This window comes from Pristiophorus japonicus, chromosome 19, assembly GCF_044704955.1.
Source record: "Pristiophorus japonicus isolate sPriJap1 chromosome 19, sPriJap1.hap1, whole genome shotgun sequence".
NCBI classification, from domain to species: Eukaryota; Metazoa; Chordata; class Chondrichthyes; family Pristiophoridae; genus Pristiophorus; species Pristiophorus japonicus.
The window spans coordinates 47,039,536-47,060,936 of record NC_091995.1 but is presented as its reverse complement, the minus strand read 5'-3'; the positions used below and the strand labels follow the sequence as shown (position 1 = coordinate 47,060,936).

At 42.6% G+C, this 21,401-nt stretch overlaps 1 protein-coding gene and 1 pseudogene across 1 annotated transcript; one reads left to right on the top strand and one right to left on the bottom strand.

The window, feature by feature from the left end:
* The window catches only part of LOC139230206 (nuclear factor 7, brain-like), a 926,603-nt pseudogene that overhangs the window by 205,554 nt on the left and 699,648 nt on the right, over nt 1-21,401 (top strand).
* On the bottom strand, nt 1,126-6,018 carry LOC139230586 (probable G-protein coupled receptor 139). Its single transcript, XM_070862411.1, has 2 exons — nt 5,949-6,018; nt 1,126-2,030 (listed from the first exon to the last, which is right to left on the bottom strand). The coding sequence occupies exons 1-2, from the start codon at nt 6,016-6,018 to the stop codon at nt 1,126-1,128; spliced, it is 975 nt and encodes a 324-aa protein (XP_070718512.1).

Genomic DNA, 21,401 nt, shown 5'->3' with positions numbered 1-21,401 from the left:
CCTTAAATGCCTCCATATTATTCGACTCTCACTCTATCAAAACCTTTCCTAATTTCAAAGCCCTCTGTTAGCAAACACAAGTAGAAAGAGACCTAGCCTGTTCATCATTTCCTGATGTGAATAACTTCGCAGTTCTTGTATTATCCTTGTATTTTTTTGCACACTCTCCAGTGCTGCTATATTCTTTTTTAAGATATGATGACCAGAGATGTGCAGAGTACTCCAAGTCTTGTCTAATCAAGGTTCCATATAAGTTTAGCATAACTTTCCCTTGTTTTCAATTCTATCCCGCTAAAAATAAACCAGAGTGCTTGGTTTGCTTTTATTATGGCAGTATGGTCCTGCCTCACAACTGTTAGTGATTTGTGCATTTATACTCCCAGACCCCTTTGTTCAACTACCCCATTTAGATTCTTATTTTCCAAGCAATATTTCACCTCCTAATTTTTCTTACCCAAATGTGAAATCTCACACTTATCTGTTAAAATTAATTTGGCAATTAAATGCCCGCTACACATTTATGATGTGTTCTTGTAATTTGTTACAGTCTCTCTCAGCAGTTACTATCTCCTCGCAGAATGTGTTGTCGTCCGCAAATTTAGAAATTGAGCTTTTGATTCCAAAGTCTAAATCGTTAATATAAATTATGAGCAAACGTTGTATATTCATAGCTTGGGGAAAAAATGGCAGTTCAGTCAGGACCTTAACACTGAAAGAATAAAATGCACAGGGGATTATTTACAGAATTAATCAGTTGTGGGGAACAGTTAGCTGTCTCAACAGATAACTACATGTGTTACTGACGGGAGTGGGGCTTGAGGGATAACGAAACTGCTGTCGAGTTTAGATCAATTGAAAGCAACAAATATATTTGTCTAATTGATTTTATTTCGGATCTGAAAAATTGTTTTTTATTTGTTCAGGTCCGATATCGCATGTCTTACAATGTCGCAAAAGTTAATAATACCCAAGCATCTTTGATCTCCGACAATATGACATCTAATATGGGGACCCGATGACAGCCCCATTTGCTTTAGGAGATTCCTGTTTGCTGCTATCAATTGAACAACTTCTCCTCATTTACGATGGATGTAATTACATTTTAGTTCTGTGAAGCAATTTAACTCATTTCAGTAAATTAGCAATGAGAGCCAGGGGATGCTTAATCACATTCTTCAATTGCTCTCTGAATTTGCTCTGGGACACTGCATAAATAAACATGTTAGTGCAAGAACTCAAACACCTCAACATGTATCCAGATAGTTCTGCAATGGTGAAAGAGTCGCTGTAATCTACTTCTAAAAATTGAGTACTTGTAAATTGCACACATATGAAAACTATGAAAATTACCATCCATAATAATATAAAACTGCCAGATATAGCGAGCAGTAAAATGATCGATTTCCTTCGGTTCTCCATTTCTGGATCACTGCGTTTCTGAACCTTGATGTTTCCTCGGAGTCCCGTCCTCACTCTATTGGCCAATACAATGTGCCTGATGGTCAGGGCATTCAGCAGCATGATCAACACAAATGGAGCAAATGGGGTTAAAATGGTTTCCAACCACAAAAATGCTACCCATATGGGTAAGGTGTAGAAACTTGATTTTACATAGCAGGACCATGGTACATTGTCAATTATTTCCCGTGGTTCATATACAAAGTAGATTGGAATATTTTCTAATATGCTTATAGAGCACACCACTGCTATCACCACAGCCGCAGTTTTTTCGGTGCAATATTTTGTTCGCAACGTTTGGTAGCAAATAGCGACACATCGATCAAATGTGAAAGCCACCGTTAGCCAGACAGAGCAATCAATGGAAACAAAAAGCATGGCGAGATTAAGACTACAAATCGGAGTATAGTTCAGGAATGAATATGGAAAATAAGAATCTTTAATCTCATACAGAACCACTTCAAATATTAGGACCATTCGATCAGCCGCTGCCATGGACACCAGGTAACGGCTGATGCATTTGGAGAGACCGCACTTTCCACGGGAGAGAATGACAATTGTCACAAAATTAGCTGCAAAAAAGAGGAAATCAAATTACTAACTCTCCCTAACCTGACAGGATGATCAGTCGAGATAAATGTGTATGAAATTCATGGAAAGATTTCTTATCACTCAAATCTCTCTCTTTATTTCTCCCAATCGATCAGATGATACTAGTAATTCTTAGAAGATACATTTATTCAGGCATATACGTCGCTAACTTATTCTGAGTTACTTCAAAGGAACAAAATGCTGCAGTGAATGGTTTGATTTTCAACTTTCTACCGGGCCAACAATGGGCTTTTCCGACTGGCGGCCACAATTGAATCCACCTGAGTTTCATTTCCTTTCACTTCAACATAAAGGAATGTCCAGCTAGGTGCAACACGGGCGGCTGATTTGCTTATCCCTGTCTGTCCAGACACATCACGGTGAAGCTTTCCATCTGTCCTTCCTGGTGTAAACCGGCGTTGTGGAGCCACTGACAAACAATATCGGATGGCCAAACCCTGATCGCCAGTTTTAAGCCAAACTTCAGATTGAAAATTTACCCCAGTATCTGCTTATTGCAAATATCCTCAATAATCATGCAATGTAGGTTTCAGGGCAACAGCACGATTCTGACTGTAATATTCAATCGTTCAATCTTTGGGGAGCAGGTTCCAATTCCTACCAGGTATCCTTCCCGTGCTTTTCCTCAGCAAATGACCAGAAAATAAAGCTTTCTCAGTGACACATTGCTTCATATACACAATATAATAAGAAACATTTTATTATGGATTGTGTCCCAACCATAAGTCACCCGAATCTGTTACATCAAAGTAACCAGTTAAATGACGAGCGATATGTGAGTCTGAGCATGGACAGAGGGAATTTTATGATATATCCGATATTATTAGAAATGTGGACACTGGTTTGCCTCAGATGAAAACATTTAAAGCGCATTTGTAATTTAGTTTATTAATATTGTACAATAGCTATTAATACAAATTGCGCTCCGGAAATAATAACTATGCTGTGTAAATAAACGCAGGATCACCGAGGGGGTAATGCGGGGGCTGCCCGCTCGATGTCCATTTCCTTAGACCAATGGAGCTGAATATTGGGAGGGGTATATAACAGGACATTCCGCCCAAGGATGTCTACCCCCAGATACCTGCTGCTACTCGAGATGACCGTCTTAAAGAATTTCTCAACATTTCTCCCAGATGTATTTCGAGCTGTGTATTTTAATCAAAGTGTAAATATTGTCCACCATTTACGGCAAATAAACTGTTCTTTAGCGTCTAGTCTTAGCCGAATAATGTAAAAATCAAAAGCTCTTGTCTCAGACCCAAATCACTAATAGTAGCGGATATTTAAGCTTTTGGAACTGCACCTTGTAGACACATAGAGCAGGAAATCTCTCTGACAATATGGACAACCCATATAATTACCATCTCATAATAGATCTATTTCCTGTTTTGCGCCTGATGTATGAACTAACTTCAGTAACAAACAATGTTTAAAAAAAATCTACTGACAGATGAATTAACGTTTATTATTGCTTTGAATTATTTATTTCTTAGGTTATCAAGCGGGGGAGAAAGAACAAGCAGCAAAGAGGGAACTTTTCACCTTTAACACACGGATGATAATGTAAAGAACAGGCGTCTTGCCCATTGTAAACCCCACGTGACCTTCATCGCATTGTTGGAGGTGGAAGTGACCAGGGCATCAGGGATGTAGTGTGTACAGCAACATTATTGAATACAATTACTGGGGAGGGATCGGCAGATCTCCTCTGATAACCTTAACCCTTTACACTGTTTCTCCTGGATTACAATGATATTTTTTCGAGGCTGGGGTGGGACTTTAGAGCAGACCAGTGGACATTCTATTGGAGTCACTCTATTTCTACCATACACAGAAACGTGGGATAGATTGTAGCCTTCATCGCCTGGGCATTAAACATCAGCCCGCTCTGTGGGATAGAAATTGGTTTTGGGCAGTAGCGTTGAACAGGATGGTATCGCATCGGCCGCCTGTTATACCCCTCGCTTGATATTGAGTTCTATTGAAGTCAATGGAACTGAATATTGAAGTGTGTGAGAGGCATACACGATAGATAATGAGGGGGCTCGACAAGGTGGATGCAGAAAGGATATTTGCATTCATAGGGGAAACTAAAACTAGGGGACATAGTCTTAGAATAAGGGGTGACCCATTTAAAATCGAGATGAGGAGATATTTCTTCTCTCAGAGGGTTGTAAATCTATGGAATTCTCTGCCCCAGAGAGCTGTGGAGGCTACGTCATTAATATAGTTAAGGCGGAGATAGTCAGATTTTTGAGCCATAAGGGAGTAAAGGGTTGTGGGGAGCGGGCAGGTGGTGGAGCTGAATCCATGATCAGTCATGATCTTATTGAGTGGCGGAGCAGGCTCGAGGGGGCAAATAGCCTGCTCCTGCTCCTATTTCTTATATTATTATCTTCTTATCTTCTGCTAGCACCACTCTACCCCTGTAGATAAGGCAAATGTGTTAGCTGTGGCCACAAGTATTATCAGAAATCGCCCGAATTCCGTCCATTGATAGTAATGGAGGACAATCCGCTGTTTTTAGGGAAACATGTCCTCCGCAGAGGATTTGGCATTTTGTGCTTAGTCCAGACGATGCAGAACACCCCGGATGTAAAGACTAAAATCTATCCCATGGTTACCAGAGAAATCACCACTTGCATTTAGAATTACAACAATGCAGCAACAGCTTTAGTAGCACTTATCTCGTTTTGTTTTGCAGCCTCAGAACTGACTCCAGCTTAAAGTAACACAATATATCACAGTTTCAGAATCAAGCGCTTCAGGTTCTCCATAAGCTCTATTACCGAATAGTTGCCAGCAATCAATGACTTCGCCTGACACAAACATATGGTGGCCATTGCACCCACGGGTTTCCATGGCCAGTAGCAGCGATAGAAGCTCATTGCTGCCGTCCCAACTCAGAAAATTAGTGGCCATGGACACAAATTATATTTAGATTGACTTCCCCCGCACCAGTCCGCGCTTTACAAATGTGACTCAAAATGACGAGGTGTTGTAGACCAAAATGTATACCATAGTCTATAGTTATGTTATAAATACACCAACAACTTCGAGTTTCGTCCTAAGAGGTTTCTGCATGCAAGACATGCCAGATGTAAGTGGTGAAATTGTTCTTTGCCAGTAGCGCAAAATAAACTCATAACGAATAGACAGTGTGCTTCACAATGCGCGGATTTCTCTCAAAGAAAACCAACATCAGACCGGGTGTAAAATGAGCGGTGCATTCCCTCCGAGTCCATCTCGCGCTGCTAAGGAAGACCAATTTCAGCGCCTGAGGTTCAGTTTCCAGCCTTGTTTACCCGCTGCTGGCTAGCTGCATGCGGCGGAAAGGCGCCCTGATCTGCTGCTGGTTGGGAAGTGCGGGGAACCATTCGGCTCCGATGCTAATCTGCTAATGGGCGGGATGCAATCCCAAGGAGGCGACAATACGCCAGCAGTGCGCTGGAGTCTTTTGTGGGGCACGGAAGGATACCTTCAGTTTCTTCTGGGTCACAAATATACAACAGAACATTTCCTTTGTCTTTTCTTGAGCAGCTACTGAAATCCCTTTAACAATTGCTGGTTTGGCAACTGGATCCGATTCTAATACTTGTCTTTGACACAAAACTACAAGACTCTCCTTTAAGTCCGAGACATATCTACTGAATTGTGAATTTAAGTAGTCAGAGTAAATTGTGCTTCTTCTGAGGTTGTTACATTAAAAATATGACAATCTTGGAGTCATTTGGTTTACTTCTATGATGCCGATAATCAGTTTCTGCAAATCAAACACATCAAAACAAACAGGTAATATCATTACACGACAGCAGGAACAGTGATACAGTGAAGCACTGTTAAAGATGAGCATTAACTGATTGTAAGAGGCTTACCAGGAAGACCAACTATTGCAAGAATCGGATAGTAAATGTTTTCTATCTGTATGATTATCGGCCTTTCCATTGTGTGAGAAAAACTAAGTTGCCAGTTTGTGTTGAAAAACTTCTGCTTTCAAATTCAGGTCTTATTTATATCTTAGAGAAACCTCAAGTGACACATGGACATTACACAATAATTCTCATTAGTTACTATCATTTGAACAAACAAATTAAGGCGAGTCATATTCACCCCTACTCATCAGGGATATTTTGCAATGCTATTCTCCGTTGAAAGAGTAAGGAGTCAAGAATATTAATGTCATCATACGTTCCAAACAAACTATTTCGACATCTGCTTTCCCATAGCAATGGTACAAGACTCTTGAAGCTGAGGATATTTATTTATAGTTTAATGCGAGGCATTTGATAGAATAAATATACATCATTATGATGGATTAGCTTTCTCTCGATCCTAGTTACATCAAGGATGTTCTCTATCTTCTTTAATTTATGCTATATTTAATTTATATTAAGCACCTCAATGCTACAGGTGAGATCGAAGAACATTCAGATACACAAAGAAAGTGATATATTCAGTTGTATACAGCTCAGCAGACCACAGATATGCAGAAATTGTTAGTTTCTGAAAGTGTGCAGAGGTAAAAGAGGGATTAACAGTTAGATCGACATGTGTCCCCTCGAATGTCATTCGAATCATCCCTCTGAAACGCTTAGCCACACATGATCATGAAATTTCATTCAATTCCATTGTTCCCATAGTAATGACGACATTACTTTGGTGGTAAAAACAGAGAGACAGACTATTATCTGAATGGTGACAGATTAGGAAAAGGGAAGGTGCAACGAGACCTGGGCGTCATGGTACATCAGTCATTGAAGGTTGGCATGCAGGTACAGCAGGCGGTTAAGAAAGCAAATGGCATGTTGGCCTTCATAGCGAGGGGATTTGAGTACAGGGGCAGGGAGGTGTTGCTACAGTTGTACAGGGCCTTGGTGAGGCCACACCTGGAGTATTGTGTACAGTTTTGGTCTCCTAACTTGAGGAAGGACATTCTTGCTATTGAGGGAGTGCAGCGAAGATTCACCAGACTGATTCCCGGGATGGTGGGACTGACCTATCAAGAAAGACTGGATCAACTGGGCTTGTATTCACTGGAGTTCAGAAGAGTGAGAGGGGACCTCATAGAAACGTTTAAAATTCTGACGGGTTTGGACAGGTTGGATGCAGGAAGAATGTTCTCAATGTTGGGGAAGTCCAGAACCAGGGGTCACAGTCTAAGGATAAGGGGTAAGCCATTTAGGACCGAGATAAGGAGAAACTTCATCACTCAGAGAGTGGTGAACCTGTGAAATTCTCTACCACAGAAAGTAGTTGAGGCCAATTCACTAAATATATTCAAAAGGGAGTTAGATGAAGTCCTTACTACTCGGGGGATCAAGGGGTATGGCGTGAAAGCAGGAAGGGAGTACTGAAGTTTCATGTTCAGCCATGAACTCATTGAATGACGGTGCAGGCTAGAAGGGCTGAATGGCCTGCTCCTGCACCTATTTTCTATGTTTCTATGTTTCTATTAACTGTGCAGACCACAGTCATATATTTGTGGTATATTCTCTGCTACATCACAAGCACACCTGCTGGTACACTACTTGTAACAAGACGATTTGATGAGTCAGAAATAATCGAATCATTCCAACTTTCAACTCCTTCCACATCTGTAGGTAAAATATGATCAATGTGAACAAACCTAACCTGTCCATGATCAAGCATTTTGACCAAATGTGTGCGAGGACCACATATCTTCACCACTCTTCCTGATAACCACTTTAATCATTTATGGTGATAGTGTAATATATCACTCCACCGAGTGGACGACTGATCCACCTAGTGGACTACTGTGGTAATGCAGCCATTGCTGTAAATAAATAAAGGCATCAGATAGGTTCCTGTGTTAAGAGCTATCTTGAGTTCTGTGTGTTTGTGATGTCATAGAGAATATTCCGCATTGGCGACCCTCACTGAAATTTTTGTTGGTGGATGAATCCAGCCAAACAGCAGAGAGACTAGAGAGGTCATTTGTGTTGCAGAACAGCTAAAAATCCGTTTCAACGTGACCGAGAAGCTCGAAATGTTTTTCACTGCAAATAGTATCATCGAAGCCCCCGATAATGAAAACAGTAATCAGGTGATTTTAGAAAGTAAACGGGCTATTTTCCTGACTGAAGCATGCCCAGAGGTGTATGAAACTCTGAAAAATGTGCTTGTTCCCATCAAGGCAAAGGACACATCACTTATGGTAATTTTAAGCAAGTTAGAACAGCACGACAGTCCTGAGCCGCTGGAAATTGCTGAAAGTTATCATTTTGTAATATGAGATCAGTGAACCAGCGAGAGTATCAGTGAGTATGTTGTAGCATTAAAGGAGCTATGCATTCACTATCATTTCCGAAACTTTCAGGACCGAGCTTTGCATGGCCGCTTTGTTTTTGGGGTGAAAAATGTAGCAAACAGACGAAAGTTGTTGACAACTTCTAACTTGACTTTTGATTTAGCTTGTCAGACAGCCATGTCAATCGATATGGCTGACCAATATTCCCGAGAATTTTGTACCATTTCCAGTCATCAGACAACCGAGGTGAATCGCCTGCAGGTTAAAAGAAAAAGTCAGTTGGGCCCCAAGGCCTCAGCAACTGGCCAAGATAATTATACATTGAAATCATGCCTGGGACAACACATTGCTTAAAGTTGTCCAAATGTGAAGGAAGAGTGTTTCTTCTGCAGGAAAACTGGTCCACTTGCGAAGACATGCCAACTGACCAACTTTCAAGTCTATGAGAAGAAATCCCCACAGAATACTTAGCATGGAAGAAAAGCAATACGAGGAGGAGGTTTTGGAGATGCACGTCATCAGGACCACAAAGGTATCTCACAGCGATTCACGAAGTATCATCATCCAAGTAGGCATTGCAGGAACTGAAATTCCCATGGAAATCGACACTTGTGCATCCATGAGCATAGTACCGGAAACATTATATCTCGACAAATTGCGTAATTCCCATTGGAGAAATGCAAGGTAGAGCTGCGAGGCTACTCAGGAAAGAACATTCCTGTGGTAGGATGTGTCACAGGACCGGTGAAATACAAAGATTAATTTCCCAGCTTGCTTCTCTTCATTGTGGCAGGAGACAAGCCTGCCTTGCTCGGTAGAAATTGGTTGGGATCACTGAAGCTAGATTGGAATATGATTTTTCACGTTGAGACGAGATTTGCATTGAAGGATGATGTCATGAAGAAGTATGTAAAGGTGTTCTGCAAAACAGGCAATCCAATCAAAGCTTCAAGGCGAGTGTCAGAGTCCAGAAGGATACTCGACAAGTTTACTGCAAGCCACGTCTTGTACCATATGCACTCAAGGAGAAAGTTAAGCTGGAACTCAAAAGACGAGTGACTGAGAACATTATCTCTAAGATAATGGCTAGGATAGATTGGCGAATGATACTTAAGGGGTTGACTGTGGATGGGCAATGGCAGACATTTAGAGACCGCATGGATGAACTACAACAATTGTACATTCCTGTCTGGCGTAAAAATAAAAAAGGGAAGGTGGCTCAACCGTGGCTATCAAGGGAAATCAGGGATAGTATTAAAGCCAAGGAAGTGGCATACAAATTGGCCAGAAATAGCAGTGAACCCGGGGACTGGGAGAAATTTAGAACTCAGCAGAGGAGGACAAAGGGTTTGATTAGGGCAGGGAAAATGGAGTATGAGAAGAAGCTTGCAGGGAACATTAAGACGGATTGCAAATGTTTCTATAGATATGTAAAGAGAAAAAGGTTAGTAAAGACAAACGTAGGTCCCCTGCAGTCAGAATCAGGGGAAGTCATAATGGGGAACAAAGAAAGGACAGACCAATTGAACAAGTACTTTGGTTCGGTATTCACTAAGGAGGACACAAACAACCTTCCGGATATAAAAGGGGTCAGAGGGTCTAGTAAGGAGGAGGAACTGAGGGAAATCCTTATTAGTCGGGAAATTGTGTTGGGGAAATTGATGGAATTAAAGGCCGATAAATCCCCAGGGCCTGATGGACTGCATTCCAGAGTACTTAAGGAGGTGGCCTTGGAAAAAGCAGATGCATTGACAGTCATTTTCCAACATTCCATTGACTCTGGATCAGTTCCTATCGAGTGGAGGGTAGCCAATGTAACCCCACTTTTTAAAAAAGGAGGGAGAGAGAAAACAGGGAATTATAGACCGGTCGGCCTGACCTCAGTAGTGGGTAAAATGATGGAATCAATTATTAAGGATGTCATAGCAGCGCATTTGGAAAGAGGTGACATGATAGGTCCAAGTCAGCATGGATTTGTGAAAGGGAAATCATGCTTGACAAATCTTCTGGAATTTTTTGAGGATGTTTCCAGTAGAGTGGACAAGGGAGAACCAATTGATTATGGTGTATTTGGACTTTCAGAAGGCTTTCGACAAGGTCCCACACAAGATATTAATGTGCAAAGTTAAAGCACATGAGATTGGGGGTAGTGTGCTGACGTGGATTGAGAACTGGTTGGCAGACAGGAAGCAAAGAGTAGGAGTATAAATGGGTACATTGCAGAATGGCAGGCAGTGACTAGTGGGGTACCGCAAGGTTCTGTGCTGGGGCCCCAGCTGTTTACATTGTACATTAATGATTTAGACGAGGGGATTAAATGTAGTATCTCCAAATTTGCGGATGACACTAAGTTGGGTGGCAGTGTGAGCTGCGAGGAGGATGCTATGAGGCTGCAGAGTGACTTGGATAGGTTAGGTGAGTGGGCAAATGCATGCCAGATGAAGTATAATGTTGATAAATGTGAGGTTATCCACTTTGGTGGTAAAAACAGAGAGACAGACTATTATCTGAATGGTGACAGATTAGGAAAAGGGGAGGTGCAACGAGACCTGGGTGTCATGGTACATCAGTCATTGAAGGTTGGCATGCAGGCACAGCAGGCGGTTAAGAAAGCAAATGGCATGTTGGCCTTGATAGCGATGGGATTTGAGTACAGGGGCAGGGAGGTGTTGCTACAGTTGTACAGGGCCTTGGTGAGGCCACACCTGGAGTATTGTGTACAGTTTTGGTCTCCTAACTTGAGGAAGGACATTCTTGCTATTGAGGGAGTGCAGCGAAGGTTCACCAGACTGATTCCCAGGATGGCGGGACTGACATATCAAGAAAGACTGGATCAACTGGGCTTGTATTCATTGGAGTTCAGAAGAATGAGAGGGGATCTCATAGAAACGTTTAAAATGCTGACGGGTTTAGACAGGTTAGATGCAGGAAGAATGTTCCCAATGTTGGGGAAGTCCAGAACCAGGGGTCACAGTCTAAGGATAGGGGGTAAGCCATTTAGGACCGAGATGAGGAGAAACTTCTTCACCCAGAGAGTGGTGAACCTGTGGAATTCTCTACCACAGAAAGTTGTCGAGGCCAAGTCACTAAATATATTCAAAAAGGAATTAGATGTAGTCCTTACTACTAGGGGGATCAAGGGGTATGGCAAGAAAGCAGGAATGGGGTACTGAAGTTGCATGTGCAGCCATGAACTCATTGAATGGCGGTGCAGGCTTGAAGGGCTGAATGGCCTACTCGTGCACCTATTTCATTTGTTTCTATGTTTGTATGTCTATTTGGACCTCCACTGTTGCTAGCTTTTCACTATTTAGAAAGTGCTCCCTCCATTCTCTCCTTTTTAATTCCAAAATGAATGAACTCACATTTGCCTATGTTGAAATCCATTTGCCACAGATTTGCCCATTCAATAATGTATTACTATCTCTTTCTAATTTTATGCTTCCATCTAGACTGCTTATAATGCCGCCTATCTTTCTATTATCAATGAACTTGGATATGAGGCTTCCTATCCCATTATCTAAGTCGTTAATAAATATGATGAATAGACAAGGCTCAAACACAGATCCTTGCGGGACAACACGAGTCACATCCTGCCAATTAGATTATCCCTACTCTCTTTCTTCCACTGCTCAGTATATTTCTGAACCAGGTCAATCACTTGCCTTTAATTCCATGGGCTCCAAGTTTAACTTACAGTCTCTTATCAGGGACTTCTCCCAAATGTCTCTGGAAGTCCATATAAACAAGGATGCGCCTATTTGTACTAACTGAAATGCAGCCGTTTCTCTGATTGGCTCTCCAGACCTATTGCTGATTGGTCCTCTTGGAGGATAAGCCACACCCTGAAGTTCCTCTGGAATGTGCAACTGGAACCGCCCAGCCCAAGTTCTGAGTGAATTTCTAATTTGTAATTCGATCCATTTTGACTTCAGAGGCCAGAGAATAGATCTCCCCAAAAGCCACCCAGTTCCAGTCAAAGTCCCTCACCCCAGCGTAAGTGCATCCCTCCGCTAGCTAAAGACCCTTACCCCAGCACATGTGCTGCCTCGCACAGTTGAAGTCCATTATCTCAACATTAGTGCATCCGTCCGCCAACTGAAGACCCTTACCCCAGCAATCCCTCCACCAGCTGAAGACCCTTGCCCCAACAATCCCTCAGCCAGCTGCAGACCCTTACCCAAGTGCAAGACCTTACCCCCACTCCCCATAGATGGGGCATTGTGTGAGGATTTTTAACATGTTTATTGGGTATGAAGTGAATAGTGACAGTGTCGTGATTTCTGGATTTCATCCACCCCAACGATACCCCTTGTAACACATGCACCAAGCTTTCTCGCACCAGGGCGCTGGAAGAACGTGATCCGTCTTCTCTGAGTTCCCACTCTCCCCTCCGATCCCCCTCCCCCAGGCTCTATCTCTCTCTCTCCCCCTCCCCCAGCTCTGTCTCTGTCTCTCTCTCTCTCTCTCCCCAGCTCTCTCTCTCTCTCTCCCCCACCCCACCCTCCAAGCTCTCTCTCTCCCCCCTCTCCCTGCCCCAGGCTCTCTCCCTCTGCTCCCCCAAAAGTTCTCTCTCTCTTCCCCCCCCTCTCCCCCCATGAGGCTCTGTCTCTCTGCCTCCCGCCAACCTCTCTCTCTCCCCCCACCCCAAAGCTCTCTCTCCCCACCACCCGCTCTCCCCGTCTTCCTCTCGCTCTTCCTGTTGCTGCGGGAGGCTCGGGCCCGCTCAGGGCTCGGCACTATGGGAGGCTCAGCAATACGTTCGGCTGCTCGGGCCTTGGGGCTGCTCCTGGATGAATTGGAGGCAACGTGGTGTTGGACGCATTTGCAGAAAAAGGTGAGTGGGGGCGGGTGGGTGGAGTCGATGATATTTGTCCTAACTCTCGCTTGAGACGTATGCGCAGAAGGGAGACTTAGTACAAATCGTTACTGCATATAAATAACATCCATAGACATTTCTCTGTTCAGTACCACATCTGCAAAAACATCAGTCAAGTTGGTTAGGCATGACTTAACCTTTACAAAGCCATGATCAGTATCTATTACCTTTGGTTATTGACCCACTCGTCAGAAGGATTTTCAAGGTGTTCAGTCACTCAATCATTAGTTATAGACTCTAGTAATTTTCCAACACCAGATGTTAGGCTAGGTCTTTGGTTTCCCTCTCTCAACTTTCTTAAATAGCGGAGTGACATGCACAATTTTCCAAATCAAGAGAAAGTTAGAAGATTATAGTTTGGGTATCTGCAATGTTCTCACCTACCTCCTTTAAAATCCTGAGATGGAAACGATCAGGTCCTTGGGATTTGTCACTCTTTAGTTCCATTATTTTCTTCATTACTCGAACTTTGCTGACATTACTTTTGGTGAGTCCCGTCCATGATTCAATATTAATTTTCTTGGGTTGTCCGGCAACTGTAAATGATGCAAAGTAATTAATCAAAATGTCCACTATTTCCTTATTTTCATTTACAATGGCTGAGGAAATTGGGGTCAGAGATTTCCTGCGGGCGTCAGCCTCAGATCTGAACAAAATGTACAAACTTACCTACTGGTCCTGGAGATTCAGCGATTTGCAATCATGGGCCTCTACGCATAGGCGTTTTGTAAGCGTCCCTGGGATCACGTGGGCTTGCCCAACCAATCAAAGTTGGGATAGTCCCATTCATACTTGTGGTGAGTTCAATATGCACAAAATGACCACAAGTATGCATGGGAATAACCCCAAAAATACAGAAACACTTAAAATAAATTAAAAGTAAATCACATATTTACAATTAATCAAACTGTAATTTAATTAGCTATTTAAAACAAAAATGTAATTGTTTGAAAAATAAATGTACATATTTAAAAGGGTCTAAAAATAAACTTGCCTTATCTCACAGGTTTGTAAATGTTTAAATTATTGAAAACAATGTATTTTTCTGTCCTTTAAAAGTCTGACACAGGCGTAAGAATTTCACAGGCATCCGATGGACAGAAGTTGGACAAATAGCCGAACTCTCCTGCAGCAAATGCTCATTTCTGTTAGTTTTATATGATCTGTCGAGTGGATTCTCGACAGGTCACAAGTTCCAGGTTTAGGTGCTTGAGCAATGGATGCCTAAACCCGAAACTTGTGGGAACCCTACGGGCATGTTCACACCTCATACGCACCCATAGGGGCCGTGAATTCAGTCCCAATATCACTGTTATCAGTTGTCAAGGGCCCCAAATTGCTCCTGGCCACCCTCCTTTTCTGTAAGGGATAAATTGTAAGAGTTGCAAATAGGTTGTCAGAATTATGCTGAAGGTAGTGAACTTATCAGTATTAGGAGGGTCTGTATAATTGCCTATGCATGTAACACTTGCTTATGTAGGTATATCACAAATGTATAATGCATTAAACTGAATCCGCAACCTCGAATACTTAAACAGCAAAATCAGCAGTTGTTGATCAGAAGTCTTTGAGGAAGAGATAAGGAAACCAGTTTAGGCATCTATTATACTGTGGCAAAGTGCAAGTCATGGAACAACACCATAGAAGATGGGAAATTGCATATACCACTCAGAGACAGTTTGATAAGAGTCGACAAATCAGTGTAACTTCTCTGATAGAATTAGACGTATCTCCAACACCTGTATGAATTGTACTTGAAACCTTTTGTATTTCAGAAGTTTTAGGCTGAACCTTCCCGTGCATTGCTCGTAATAAAACCGGTAAACCTGAGGTTTTGTTTGTTTACTTCTGTGGTCATTATACATTGGGAGCTGGGCAAGGTGTCGATTATCTATATCAGTTAATCCACCCCAGGGAAGAGAAGCCTTCCTGTTAACCCCAACAGACGGGCAGGTGTCGATTAACTACATCAGTTAGTCCACCCCGGGTAAGAGAAGTTGTTGTAGGAGGTAGGCACCTTTAGAATATACCAGAATACTAGGCATTAGGCACCTGCTAGATATATCAAAACTCACATAAGCTTAAAATGGACACACACATAAAATGGCTGCCCAGGCATGATGGGAAATCAGGTAGTCAAGCTGTGAACTGTTGAATCCAAAAATAGAGCCGGCCAAAACAAGAAGAGAGACTGTTGTAAATGTCTGATCGTTGAGTGAGAAGTGTCTGTGTGATTTTTGACTGCAGAATGAATTTTTTTATGTTTTCATGTTCCGAAAGCCTGGTTGGAAGAGGAATGCAAGTGTCTGTTTATTTTAGAAACAGAGTGAAAGTCTTTTTTTAAACCCTTTGTAATGTTGTCCTGTATGTGGGAAGTTTTAAGACATTTAAGTTAGAAACGCAGGTGTGGATTTATTCGGATGATAAGTTACGGAGCTAGGAAAATAAACAAATAAAGAATAGGTTTGTTGAGCAAAATATTTATTTGACATGCTCACTTACTTGCCGAAAGAAAACATGCAATGATTGATTGGGTTGAAAGACATAAATTTAGTCTCGGAATGAGATAAAGAATGCTTTAAAAAAAAAAGAGCTTCTAAAAAAAAAGTTTTAAATAAAGATTGAAATTACAAAGTTTGAATTGGGATTTTGAGATATTCAGAGAAGGCACAGGAAATACTGAGGTGGATTTAAAAAAAAAAGAAAAAGATTAAATTAAATCTGATCAGGTCAAACTCCTGGGCAAGTGGCGAGCTATCTGCGAAGGTGTAAAAGGAACTTTTGGAAAATGTTAAAAAACAGCAAGCTTTACATAGAAACATAGAAACATAGAAACATAGAAAATAGGTGCAGGAGTAGGCCATTCGGCCCTTCTAGCCTGCACCGCCATTCAATGAGTTCATGGCTGAACATTCAACTTCAGTACCCCATTCCTGCTTTCTCGCCATACCCCTTGATCCCCCTAGCAGTAAGGACCTCATCTAACTCCTTTTTGAATATATTTAGTGAATTGGCCTCAACAACTTTCTGTGGTAGAGAATTCCACAGGTTCACCACTCTCTGGGTGAAGAAGTTCCTCCGCATCTCGGTCCTAAATGGCTTACCCCTTATCCTTAGACTGTGACCCCTGGTTCTGGACTTCCCCAACATTGGGAACATTCTTCCTGCATCTAACCTGTCTAACCCCGTCAGAATTTTATATGTTTCTATGAGGTCCCCTCTCATTCTTCTGAACTCCAGTGAATACAAGCCCAGTTGATCCAGTCTTTCTTGATAGGTCAGTCCCGCCATCCCGGGAATCAGTCTGGTGAACCTTCGCTGCACTCCCTCAATAGCAAGAATGTCCTTCCTCAGGTTAGGAGACCAAAACTGTACACAATACTCCAGGTGTGGCCTCACCAATGCCCTGTACAACTGTAGCAACACCTCCCTGCCCCTGTACTCAAATCCCCTTGCTATGAAGGCCAACATGCCATTAACGACTTTGAAACTGGAGCATTTTGAGATAACGAAAGGCAGCCCTCAAACTCTCAAAGCTGGACTCCATTCCAGTTATGGAGAAAAAGAAAAAGATAAAGACGCCACTTTGAAAGTAAACAAATGATTTTAAATTAACAACTTTATGGAGTTACGAACCCTCCGTGTAAAATATAAAACCTAATTTGAAGAAAGGAAAAAAAGATGTAACGGACTAAATGGAAAAAGACATAACTTACTAAATACTAGTTGATGTTTGCTGTGAAAAAGATATTGGTTTAATTAGAAGAGAAAAAAAATTGGAATAAGTAAAAAACACTCTACATGGATTCGAATTTTCAATTATGAAAAAGTTTCAATGCAGTTTGAAAAGATTTCCAAAATGGACAGTGTTTATCAAAAATGTCCCGAACAGTCTAAACAAGCAGGAGGGTTTTGAAGATAATGAGGAGAAAGAGAGAAATAAAAAAAAAACAGAATTGAATTTCAGTAAACAAAATTGCTATTGTATGTGTGGTCTTGTTTTAAACCAATTAAAAAAAAAAAATTCTTTGGCAAGTACTTGAATTAGAAGTTAAGAAAACATTGGAGTTTACTCTAATGATTTATGCTGTTTTTAACGGATTCCTAATTTCGAAGCCAGTTTTGAAGGCACAAAGACTTTTTTTTTTCAGATGATTACGTGAAGTCACGTAATGACATCAGGTCTTCTTACAAACCTGGAAAGGAGTTAACCCTTTCCATTGACAGCCGTTTTATACTGAACATTATTAATTTGGATTTCTTAATAGGAAAAAAAAAAGACTCACCTAACAGAGGAAACAAAAATAAAAACAGAACTAGCTTATGTAATAATACTTGCCTGATACAATAAAGAAATAGATATTCAATAAAACAAATTGAAGAGTTAAAAGCTAAGATAAACAGGCTGGAAGAGATAACAGGACGAGACGGATAGTGCAGTGCGCAGCCATAGCACCATCACCTCTGGCAATAGAGCCAATGTACCCCACGGTGGGTAGGTGTAGTCCACAAACCCAACCTAATGGTAAAGCAGACAGCGATGTTTGGAGGAATAGCTTTGGCCTTGGTCATAGGAGTTTGGGTAATATTTAAGTGGGTAAAGACACGGGCGCACGCCCTACAGATTCAGCTCGAAATGGTTCGATTATAACCTTGTCCTTCTGATTTTGCAGGATGACAGGGACACTCGTAGAGCAAAAAACTTAACCCCTGGTGACGACCAGGCCGTCTGTTTAAAATTACAGATAATACTTACCGGAATGGGAATACGAACGGCGCTACTCGTAATATGGATAGCTCTGCGACATGCACGTACCCTGGGCAACACCGACGGACAGCAGAGCACGCTGGAAATAAACAACTATATGAACTATGGAGTCTTGTTTAATTTAACGGACGGAATGTGCATCCCAGCAGCCAAGGACTGGAGCAAGGACAGGACTTATTTTAATGCATGGTTACAAGTGAATCCTAATAAGAATCCTAATAAGAATAAGAGTATGTGTACAGTGCTCCACGGGTATAAGGAGCAGATGCATTAAACGGAGGGATGTCAAAGGGCCTGATGAATGTACTTTCGGCATAATTTGCGCGCCTCCGGGACAATCCCAGCAATCAGTCATCCGCAAGAAGGGAATGGGGCTGTGTGGGTATTACGAGGAGGCGGGGGCGGCTGCAATATCATTGTATGTATGTTTCTCACCCCCTCCGACACCGCGCCCCATAAGAATCACTACATTGCCCGAGGAACTGCCTTGCCCCATAACTACGAAGGGACCAGAGAATGGGATTGTAATGTACAGCGAGGGGGAACTGTTGTATGATAATGTTAGACGTGAAATTGTGCCTGTTCTGATCAATATTTCAGGCATCCAGATGCTGGAATACTGTACAGAACAGTCAAGGAAGATGTACAATGTATTAAGTAAAGTTGTAATGCAGCAGGCTGCCGATGCAATGGGTGGCAGTAGGTTCCGGGGACAGGGGTTAGCTCCCAGGATGAAGAGGGAAATAGTTAATGATGTTGCTACCGTTTTCAATACAGGGACCTCCGTAGTGAACTCGATAGACATACAAGGATTAAATGAGAGGGTGGAACAGCTTAGAGGGGTGATGAAGGGGTTATTGGAGAGGGTGGAGCAAAACCAGGAAGACCAAGCCAACCGAGGAAAGGAGGGTGCCAAAATCCAGCTGGATGGCATCTCAGTCCTGGAAGCTCACGCCAGAACCATCAATCACCTCATTGATAGAGAACAGGAAGATTTAGCTCAGTTGGCTAACCGAAGGGGGACACTGGATAATTGTACTCTGAAGGGACTGACCAGAGTATACCCAGCAATTCCAGATTGCCAGATGGGTAGGACTACCGGGATAGGGACAGTCCTGATGATCCCTATAGTCACGCCGGACTCAGGGCCGTTCCCCCTATACCAACGAGAGAATATCGGAATAATACGGGAAAATGTCTCCATACGCTACTACCTGACCACCACCTCTGCCGTTCGTCGAAACAACATACTTACCGGGATTTCCCTAGCAGATTGCAAGCAAAAGGGGGAAATCACAGTATGTCCTCACCCGGTGGGCAGAGGGGAGCGAGACGAGTGCGGGTTTAACCGAACCGACGGGTGTGTACTAGAAATAGTGCCCGCACACATGCACTTCGCGAGGGCAGGCTACGGAGGGAGGGGAAGATACTGCGTCTCTACCACAGAGCGTTCATACCGGTATAATGACCTGCAGTGCCCGATACCGCAGCCAAACTTTTGCTTTACACCACTACGACCTGTCGCGATCGGGCAAGCGCATATCACCCAGGTTAGGCGCCGGAAGTCCGAAGTTATCGAGGTAACCGATCAGCTCCATGATCATTTACAGGATTATGACGAGCCAGAGCAGGTCCCTATCCCACATCTAACCGAAGTATTACGAGAGTTGAGGCTCAGAGTGGGTCAATCTGTAAAACTATATCACCAACTGCAAACTAAAATCAAAGTACTGGAAGAAGATACCGAGGTAGACTTACAAAGTCAGAGTTGGTGGAGAAAGGTCTGGGACTGGGGAATAAATGTGAACATCCACCCATGGATTCGAATAATTTCACATATACTGGTTGGGATACAATTGATCTTAGCAATAACATGGGGCATAATGGCCTGTCAGGCATGCAGACACCACGCACAACGAAGACGGACAAATCACCGTTCCTCGGATACTAAACAAGCCTGTTTTATAAGGGGGCAGGAGGATTTGGTCTTTGTCAATTCGATTTAAGCAACCGGGACTCCTGAAACCGCGTGACTGGCCAGCACGTTGAGGCAGGGAGTACCGGGCCGTGCACAAAATCTAATAAAGGTCGAATGGTCGGTTAAAAGGGGACTAGGACTAGTCCCTTTACCGAAAGGGGGAGTTGTTGTAGGAGGTAGGCACCTTTAGAATATACCAGAATACTAGGCATTAGGCACCTGCTAGATATATCAAAACTCACATAAGCTTAAAATGGACACACACATAAAATGGCTGCCCAGGCATGATGGGAAATCAGGTAGTCAAGCTGTGAACTGTTGAACGTTCAATGACCAAGCAATAACCCTGTGAGGCCCACTGTAGGAATGCCTGGGATGCGGGAAGACAGAGATAAGAAGGAAACCATCTCCTGTGAACAAGGTCATAAACCAATTAATTCCCCAGGAAGAAAGATAAGAGGGAAACCATCTCCTGTAAACAAGGTTATAAACCAATTATTTCTCCCAGATGAAAGAACTAGGGAGAGAACCTATAAAGTCATCGATCAGCCCAAGCTGACAATAACCGAACATATGGTTCCCTGGATTCTAGGGGAATTCTATTGGGTTAAAAGAACCTATATGTAATCTATAATCATTGTGATTGGCTTGTGTCCAGCCGTGATGGGCTGTGTAGCTGTAGTAAACTGTTTTGTAACTGTTGTGAAACATATAAAGGTGCATGTAACCCTTTGTTCTGTGGAGAGAAACCTGGATACGGTCCTGAGTTTTTCCTCCCCGCTGAGCGTAATAAAAGCTGCATCACCATTGGAACCGACTCTGAGTGTTGAGTGATTCTTCGAAGAAAACACTAACGCTAACAGAAGCCTTCCTGTTAACCCCAACAGACGGGCAGGTGTCGATTAACTATATCAGTTAGTCCACCTTAGGAGAGAAGCCTCCTTTTACCCCAATTGATGGGCGGGTGTCGATAAACTATATCAGTTAGTCCACCTTAGGAGAGAAGCCTCCTTTGTACCCCTACATTTGGTGTAGTCGGCAGGATACAGACCTTCTGATCGGGATGATGTGAGAGCTGAATGGCAGTGAGTATGATTTTGTACCACCTGCAGCTGTAGCATTGGTGGGGAAGGAGGTAATCTGGATAAAGAATTAGAAGGGGTAATCTGTAGAACAAGTTATAGCGAACCACGGAAGGACGAAAACTAAGGTTGGGAATAGGTGTATTGCCTGAAAAAGAAGGAATACAACCTAAGGGGGAGAGGACCCCAGCGATCGTTAGAGGAAAAATAAGGTGTATGTCCCGAAGCGTGACACGGTAATAACACGGAGAAGCCGGTATTGATCGTGTGCAGCACAAACAAAGAAGGAATACAACCTAAAAAGTGAGCTGGGACCCCAGGATCCTCGGAAAACTGACCAGTGGGATAAAACG

What these genes read in the sequence shown, in the direction of transcription:
- LOC139230586 (XM_070862411.1), bottom strand. Translation starts at nt 6,018, where the DNA reads ATGGAAAGGCCGATAATCATACAGATAGAAAACATTTACTATCCGATT. An exon ending in TGCAATAGTTGGTCTTCCTG is followed by an intron (nt 2,031 to 5,948) that starts GTAAGCCTCTTA and finishes TCTTTTTTGCAG; the next exon opens with CTAATTTTGTGACAATTGTC.